The 9,244-nt window shown below is 36.3% G+C and overlaps 1 protein-coding gene across 1 annotated transcript; it reads right to left on the bottom strand.

Moving 5' to 3' along the window:
- Positions 1–262: 262 nt before the first annotated feature.
- On the bottom strand, positions 263–8,733 carry PMAIP1 (phorbol-12-myristate-13-acetate-induced protein 1). The gene is made up of 2 exons (XM_089689466.1): positions 8,537–8,733; positions 263–3,844 (listed from the first exon to the last, which is right to left on the bottom strand). The coding sequence occupies exons 1-2, from the start codon at positions 8,691–8,693 to the stop codon at positions 3,732–3,734; spliced, it is 270 nt and encodes an 89-aa protein (XP_089545592.1). The 5' UTR covers positions 8,694–8,733; the 3' UTR covers positions 263–3,731.
- Between the last annotated feature and the right edge of the window lie 511 nt (positions 8,734–9,244).

The following is a 9,244-nucleotide window of genomic DNA, read 5'->3' on the forward strand; positions in this document are numbered from 1 at the left end:
ACTGACTGCTGATCTGATCCTATGGATAGCATTGACACAACCAGGAATCTGGCAAGAACAAAAGACACTGGAAGGAGCACCAGGCTTTTGCATGACATCTTTTTTGCTGTTCCCTTTCAAATATTGCCTGTAGATCTAAACCCATGGACAGCATTGACAGAAAAAAAGCAGGATGCTGACGAGTGTCAAAGACACTGGGAGGATCACCTGGCATTTGGGGATATTTAGCAGCCATAGCACAAAAGAGCAGACATACTTTAGATTAAAAGCAATTTACAATTTATTAAATTGTTATTTTGTATTAGGTGTACATACAATTTAATAGAGCTCTTCTTGATAAATGAATGTAACCAATTTCATGTTTTCAGTATAGAAACATTTTGCATACTGCGATATTTTATAATAAACCAATATATACCAGAATCTGCGATCAGAAAAATTAAATGAAAGACTAAAAAATAGCAGCTGAACACCATACTCTGATACCAGGAATTCCATATAAAGTGTACAACAAAAAGTGCGGCGCTCTACTCATTAGAATATTAACCACATACAAATCCTACAATCAAAATGTCCACTCTCATGTAAAATATTTTGTGATTAAACTGTGTCTTTAAAGATAAATAATTGTGAAGATTAATCAGTCCCACATGCAGGGATGAAAACAGGAAACCTCCAAAGATAGTGAAGGTGACACCATCCACTCTCATGCAAGGCTTACTGGAAGGCTTGTGACCCCCTGCTAAGAGTGGTCAGTCAGCGCTCTTTAATATGTTATGGGTGACATCATAGGCATTGAAAAATAGTGCCAAACAATTTTTTCAATAACTGCCTCTTTACTTGGTAATGGCTCCAAAACACTCCAGTTTAAATCAATTGGACAAAAACGTGCGGCAGAAACCATGCAATAAAGATATACTTCACATAGTGTAAAACCGTCTATACAAGAGGATTTATTAAACAGAATTGCGTTCACATAACAATCAGTAAAATCTGCATAGAAAAATTCCAAAGGGAATTCTTCCAACTTCCAAGATGGCCACCCACCAGTTGTGCATGTGTGTTGGCTCCGTCCTACGTGTTTCGTCATACGTGACATCATCTCTTCTATTTATCTTTAAGGGTACTGTTTAATCACAAAATATTTCACATGAGATTGGACATTTGGTTATATAATTTGTATTTGTTTAATATTCAAATATTTCATAATTATGAAATCAAATGGAATACAATTTAGAGATTGTTGTCACTTGATTTGATCAAAATGCATTAATGATATTACAGAAAAATATAAAAATAAAATTAAAAAAATACATATGCATATTGTAGAACATTCACTTTTATATGAAATGTCTAAACCCCTTAGGGCACAGCAGTAGTAGATGTCCTCATGGGGGGAGCATTTTAAACATCATGATGTCAATATGCGCTAATGAATAATGAAGTTCCTTCATGGAAGCCATGTTCACAATTAGACTAGGTTCACACCTAAGCAGTTTGCATAAGATTTATTTCTGCAGTGCATTTTGCGTGTGTTTTCTATGTGGTTTTGATGCGTTTTGCATTTTTTCTTGTTGCTAGGCAGATTAAAACGTAAAACGCATCAAAAAACGCACTACATGCTTTTTTGCACCGTCTATATTGAAGTCTATAGAACCAAAAACGCAACTTTTTGCATTTAAAAAAGTCCCTGAGCCTTTCCAAAAAATGCACCAGGTGAAAACACGGAAATGTGAACGTGTCCTATAGGAAATCATGTTAAATGGACAGTAGTGCGTTTCTGCAAAACGCTGCGGAAAACTCTTAGGTGGGAACCTAGCCTTAAATGGTGGGGAGGTCAATTAGTTGGCTCCTAGCCAATGATCACTTTCATTTGACAATGATCACCTGACCAAATATAGCATTGCAGCCAGTGCTTTCTCATTGAAACCTATCTTCATGAACCCTTGTTCTCAGGGGTTAGAATGAAAAAGACTGCTACAGTCTCTCAGGGGTTAGAATGAAAAAGAAAGCCTTGAAGTATATGTGAACCCTCACCTTGTTGAAAGGCAAAACATTTGTGTATTGATATAAAAACATTATAAACACCTTCTCCCCCCTTTTTTATAAGTGATCACATACCCTCTGTTCTCAGCTGCATAAGGAGCTCAGATAGGAAGGAAAAACAGCAGAGCACTGGTTGTCCCAGTGAATGGCTCTGTAGGAGGGACAAGTCAGCAGAAGTATGATCATTGGAGGAGAGAAGATGGAGTTCTCAGCACAGCTAAGAAAACTGACCACTAGTATAGTCAGCTTATGATAAGAAAACAGAGGGACTGTCAGGAACACCAGGGATTCACACAAAGGAAGCAATACAAAGAGAACAGGATACTTGTTCATACAAGTACATGGTGCAGCAGGCACATATCAGGAATATAAAATGTTGGGTTTGCATATTCTTTAAGAATGGAAGGCACACATACCCCTCATACCCATTGTAAAGTGGTGAATTTCCTCTGTATTATGAGGTCTATTTATTAATGTTTTATTAATATTTTCACCCAGTACCAGGGGCAGACTGACAACTCCTGGGGCCCCCGGGCAATAGGGGATCATGGGGCCCCTGTGTCCTTGCCCAAACTCAAAAAAGCCTATGAAAAAGGTACCAGGGGCATCTCATGGGGCCCCCTACTGACCCCAGGCCCTCGGGCAGTGCCCGAGTTTCCAAATGGTCAGTCTGCCCCTGCCCAGTACTCCCACAACTTTCACTCATAATTCAACTATTTTCCATAAAAAAAAATAGTTATAAAGATGTGTAAGTCTTGGGTGAAAATTGTGTGAACCTTTATGTTCTTCAGCACTTTATCATAAAGAATCAGAACCCTTAACTGTATATTGTACAATATCCCTGCATTTATGAACCTGAAGAAAGTAATCAAACCGAGTTAGCATAACATTTCTTTATGATGTTTGAGCCATAACCCAAACCCAACACAAAACCAAATTGTGCACATTTTCCATTTTTTAACCTTTCCTGTATTATTTCGACTTAAGTGCTTAAGAAAATGCTACAACAAATGAAGAGATTTTGAATATTCACATTTATAAAAAATAAATAATATCAACAAAGTACAAAAATACACAGATCATAACACAGTAATGATCCATATAGAAAGAAAATCAATAATTAATCTAACATAAATACGTTTTATAATATTATTAGAGATACAGTGATTCAACTTTTTTTTTTCTGGCAAGTGCTAAAAAGTTTGCCACTTTTATATTTGTCTTTAATTGTACTTTTTAAACAATAAAAAGATCTGTATTCAAAAGTTGAAATGTGATACAGCTGGAAAAAAGTAGTAAAGATAACACGATGATCTCCAGGTTAAAGTCCAGAAGGATTTTCCAGGTTGTAAAAACAGCCCACTACTTCACTGTAAAGTCAACAGACTTGGCGTTGCTAGGTATCCTTGCATAATGTTTATGTACAAAGGTGACTTTTGGTCTTGCTTGTACGTCGCTCTATAAACGCTCCAGTATTGTTGATCCTTGACAACTCATCTTTGGTTTGAAAATATAATTCAGCTCTTCCTCTCTAGTTACGATATCTCACCATGGAATGTCGATTCCGAGACTGAAACCACAACCATTGTAACTCGGTGTTTTCTTCCCTATGCCACTGTGGTATTCGAAGATGAACATTTATTTATTTTTTTTTTGTATAAGTATTATTTCATCAGAAGCGCTCATCAGGTTTCTGGTGAGAGAATCTTGGTCACAACATTCAGGATTTTCTGCTTCATGTTGTATTTGTCTCCCATCAAACGCAACTGCTTGGCCACTTCGGCCACAATTTCCTTTTCTGTTGAAAAACAAAACATGGTTATTTGACTTTATGGAAGCTAGATGTTAATAAAAGTACAATAGGGCTTATTTATTAAAAAAGGTGGAACATTTTGGTTCATTTAATAGTGTGATGCTAATTTAAAATCAATTTCAAAGTAGAACTTCAGCCGGGGCTTTTCTTTGCCTTTGGATAGAGTGAGGAAGGTTCAGAACCTGCTTTCAATCCTGTTCTGGTTCCCACTAGAGAGAGATTTACTCCATTGGTGACCATCGTCACTATGGTAGAAAGTGGTCAGACGACCAAAATGTTAAATTTGTCACTAGAACGCACAGTGAAATGTTCCAGGTGGGACACCTGTTCTAATGTCTTCTTTCAAAGGTGCTCTACTATCGGGCAATTGGCCACCTCAATTTAAATTTGTAATAATAACTGAATAATAAAGGGTTACCTTACATGTTCTAAAAATAAAAATTTCAGGATTTTGTTACAGAAAACTTCTTTTTCTTTGGTGGTTGTTTTAAAATAAAGATGGATGAGCTGAACCAAGATGACCTACTGTACTAACTCTTTGTTTCCCCTAAGTCTTTTGGATTGCCCCTAATATAACTGGGAGATGACTCAGTTCCCTGGATAAAGAAACTTCCCATATGAAACTTGATCAACAAGATGTATTCCTGACCTACTTTTTCTAATTTTAATTGCTGACCTAGATTCACATCTGACGTGTCTCTACCTGACGTTCTCCGGCTCAGCCAAAATAGTTCTAAGATGACTAAGGTTTGACCAACATACATTTGTGCTGCTATCACCCTACCTATGACTTTGAATGTTATATAAGCCTTCGATTGCATTTTTATCAAGTTTGGAAGTTATTTCCCATGACTTGAAAAATAAAAAAAATCAAGACAACAGCAGTCTGAATGTACAACAAAAAGAAAATAACTTCCTTCCAAGAAACATTTTAAAAGATTTTACAGCACCTTTCACACAGATGCCATCCGTCCTGTCTCAATGGGGGATCCTAGACTGATCCACCTCTGAGTCAGATCAGAGCTGACATATGTGGCATCCATGTCCATTCTGATTTATCTTGTAATGGAGGAAGAATGCACCCATGCAATCCCTATGGGGGTCTGGATGTAAGTGGACTTTCATCTACTATACTTGTCCACATCTGGGCAGGTCAGTAAAAGCGGACCAGGATGGAAACTCTTTCTGCTTGGTCCAACGAACTTGAATGGACACATATGTGGGTGAATATAGGCAGATGCAGGTCTGCTTATATCCAGCTGCCTATAGGGAGGCCTTGCGGTCAGCTTTTGGTGCCTGTGATCACAGGTCAGAAACAGACTAATAGAAGGCCCATGTGAAAGAGGCCCATATGTGACTAGCTTTACAATCCACATATGCATGAGAACTTTTTACTTTTTACAGTCACTATTTTAGTCAACTGCATCCAATTTTTATGAAACCATTAGCTCTGTGTATGGAACCCACAAGTAGAAAATCCTTTACTTAATAATAATAATCATAATTTTAGCTTATGTTTACAGGTTAAAGCACAACCCTCCTCCATCTAGGAGGCTACCATTTTGAGGGCTAAACAAGTCAATGTGACAAAAACTGACTGCACTGCATGCCCTTTTAAGGTCCTTTTTTGGCTTGAGCATTCCCAAGGGGTTGACTGATGTAGCACTTCAAAGCAGCACCCCAATTGTTAGTCATTAAGCCTGTTAAGTACACCCCTAGAACTTGCAGCTTTAAAAGTTAGTAATTGCAGGTGTTATATCTCTGTCTAGACAGGTTCCCTTTAAGCTCCTACTGCATTATTACTTAATTACATAATGCTGACTGCAGTGAGTTTCGGTGACAAAGCAAGTCCTAATTTCGGCAAACACTAGTCGTTTGTGATCAAGCCATCACAAACAAATATGAAATCATGTCGTAAAATTTCAAATAGTGCGCTATTGTTCCCCTTTTGGAATTGACTGAAAATACTGATCAAAAATTCAATTGATAAGTCATAAGTGTAAAGGGTCGATTAAACTGGTTGTATAATTGAACTCTTTTATGATTGGTCATATTTGTTCAAATGATCAACAAATATCCACCATGGCCAATCAAACATGACAGAGTTCAAAATTCAACCAGGATTCGGTCCGTTTAGTTACAACGAAAGATCGATTGAATGATTATACCAAAACGCATTTAGCCACCTTAATAGAGACATGATAGAAATGGACAGACTAGTAGTGTTCTACCTTTATTGCTTTATTACTTCGGGCTCATAAACAAACAAGTTTACAAAAAAAGATATCTGATGGCTTTTTTTAAATCTCTTTCCTGCATCTAGGGGTTTCTGGAGTGTTTTTGTCTCCTTATGCTGTTTGCCTTAAAGCTTTGAAGACTTGGAGCTCACAGGAAATGGTGTGACAATGGAGAGAAAAGCAAAGCGTTTTCATGTTAAAAGAAAGAAAACAAACAATGGAGCTCCATAGCAGCTAACAAAAAAAAATGTTAACAAATACAGACCTAAGTGTTGTCCTTTTAGCGTACTATTATTTCTTACATTTTTCCTCCTTATATAAAACTCCAAAATACAGATTTTTGGTCTGATTCTTCAATTTGCAAAACATTTAAGGCATGCTGAAGTGGCCTTTCAAGCCATTTATTTCATATGTATCACTTGAGAAGCTATTTTTAGCACCCATTAAGAGCTATTGCTGCCTGCTGAATCAAGACCTTTGTCCTCTTCATATTTTTTTACTGCTAAGGAATGATGTCACCATTTGATAAGGTTGATTGGAGATATAGAATAAACATACCTATTTTTTTCCAATCGCAACATACGTGTTTGTTGACATTTAAAGCTATCACAAGTGCACTCGGATCAGTGATGTAATTCGCAATGTAGAACCCAAACTGAACGTTTTGTTAACTAATCAGAAACACCTATTCCGTCAAAAGTATTCCTTTGTCTAATAAATTGCTGCCTGATGCTATTTTTGAAATTCCTTTTTTATTCCTGTCTATGCGGGACAGGTTACTAAATACAAATGAATATCTTGTTTGCTTTATTATATTAAAGATCTCTTAAGGCTTATTATATTGCTATATATTATTATTATTACTAATATATATATATATACATTTTTTTTTTAATTGACATTATATCAATACTGTATATCATTATAACAATACTATTAACATAGTATTGTTAATTTATTAGTAGTAGGAGTAATATAATGATATTATTATAGTATTATTAATATATTATTATTCCGCTTAATTTAATAATTTTAATACTAAAATATCACTTAATCATTAAAAGTACCACATTTTCAGAACTGATGACGGGTAAAATATGTTTCATTTCTCCAAGCAAAATAAAAATATTTTTTAAATTTTATTCTAATATCAAACTACATGAGTTTCTGAATGCTACAGTAAAATGTATACTGGTCACAAAAGAGTCTACTTTTACAGAATATTCATAAGATAATATTGCAATAAAATTACAGACACTACATAAAAATACACACTAAATAAATAAATTGGAATATATGTCAGCTGAGGGACAACAAATCTCTAAATATTTTGCCACCAAGGTCTTAAAAACCTGGGAAGTCTTTAATGAATCATAAAATTTTCTACATTGCTGATTAAGTTCTTTGATAAGTGTGTGTGTTTAAAGTACACAATTAAAACATGTAAATGCGAAGGAACTGGATACATTCTTCATTTTTGGGGACAGTTCTATCCTCTAGAGCAGTCTTTATCGACCAATTTTCCATAGATTCCTAGGGTTTCTCCAGAGGTTACTAGAGGTTAGGTTCCTAGAATAATGAGCAATTTTTGTCTCTCCAGATACATAAGCACTGACAACAATGCTCGCTTAAGCTATCTGTAAGGGAGGATTCTATCCAATGAGCACCAACGTAAGGACCATTCTTCCCACTGACCACCAATGTAAGGAGCAATCTTCCCACTGATCATCAATGTAAAGAGTATAATTCTCACAGACCACCAATCTAAGGGTCATCCTTCCCACTGACCAACAAGTTGAGAACCATTCTGCCCACTGACCATCAAGGTAAGGACCATTCTTCCCACTGACCATCAAGGTAAGGACCATTCTTCCTACTGACCACCAATGTAAGGAGCAATCTTCCCACTGACCGTCAATGTAAAGAGTATAATTCTCACAGACCACCAATCTAAGGGTCATCCTTCCCACTGACCAACAAGTTGAGAACCATTCTTCCCACTGACCACCAATGTAAGGAGAAATCTTCCCACTGACCGTCAATGTAAAGAGTATAATTCTCAAAGACCACCATTTTAAGGAGCATTCTTCCCACTGACCAGTACGCTAATGTCCCTTGAGCTGTGGATATAGTAATTTTTAGAAGGAGTTCCCCGAGACCATAAAATTATTTGACGGAATCCTCTGTGTTAAAAAGATTGAGAAAGGCTGCTCTAGAGATGCTATACTTGTACAGGAGGACTTTTCTATTGTATCATGCAGTAATAATTTTTACTATATGCTCCTGTTTTATCATTTTTAACATAATTTTTGTACAGGACAACGAGAGGTGATGGTGTTATATAAATCATCACAAATCAATCCGTTCCTCCAAGACAGTATTTGTAATATAGGAACCAGCTCAGCTGCCCTCTAAAAATAGTTCTCAAGCTCAGTAATACCTGCAGGTTGAAGCTTTTTCCAGGAGGGTCTTCCAGGCTTCATGTTGGGTCTCTGGGATTCCGGTATGTTTGCGGTACAGAAGACACCAAAGATATAAGGCAGTAATAGGACACTAGTGACGAGAGCTACCGAACATACAACCTCTCTCCTTCTCATATAAAGCAGTCTGGTGTCCTTCTGATGGAGGTGGAGATGATATAAGTACTGCTCCCTCCCTCCCTCCTAGGGTATTTCCCAGTCATATGCTAGTAGGCTGCCTGAAAAGTGAATGAGGAAGTGCTGTCGTTTGTATATGACATGTTGAGGCCTATCTCTGCCTGTTCTGTAATACCTTCCAGCGTGGAGAAAAAAAGCAGGAAGTCAATTTTTACTTTCTGTTTTTGCTTTTTTATTTGAAACAAATGATGTCAACTTGCGTGTCTTTTTTTTGTTATTCGCAGCACGATTATTTTATTTTTTTTCTCATTTCTTTTAGTCTTTAAAAGAAAATTCCCATTTTCATTCCAATCTGCTGCTGCTTTGTTTTTCCTAATATGGTAAAAAAAAATTCAAATATTGCTTTTTTTTTAATATGGCAGCCTGGTCTGCATGCTGTAATAGGATATTTATTAAAAAATTGAGAAGTTGATCATTTCTAGATTTTTGTTATTTTTTTAATATGGCAGCTTGGTCTGTATACTGTATCAGGATATTTATTAAAAAATTGA

The sequence above is a fragment of the Staurois parvus genome, unplaced genomic scaffold (genome assembly GCF_062004578.1).
Source record: "Staurois parvus isolate SC_StPar_1 unplaced genomic scaffold, SC_StPar_1.0 ptg000475l, whole genome shotgun sequence".
Classification (NCBI taxonomy): domain Eukaryota; kingdom Metazoa; phylum Chordata; class Amphibia; order Anura; family Ranidae; genus Staurois; species Staurois parvus.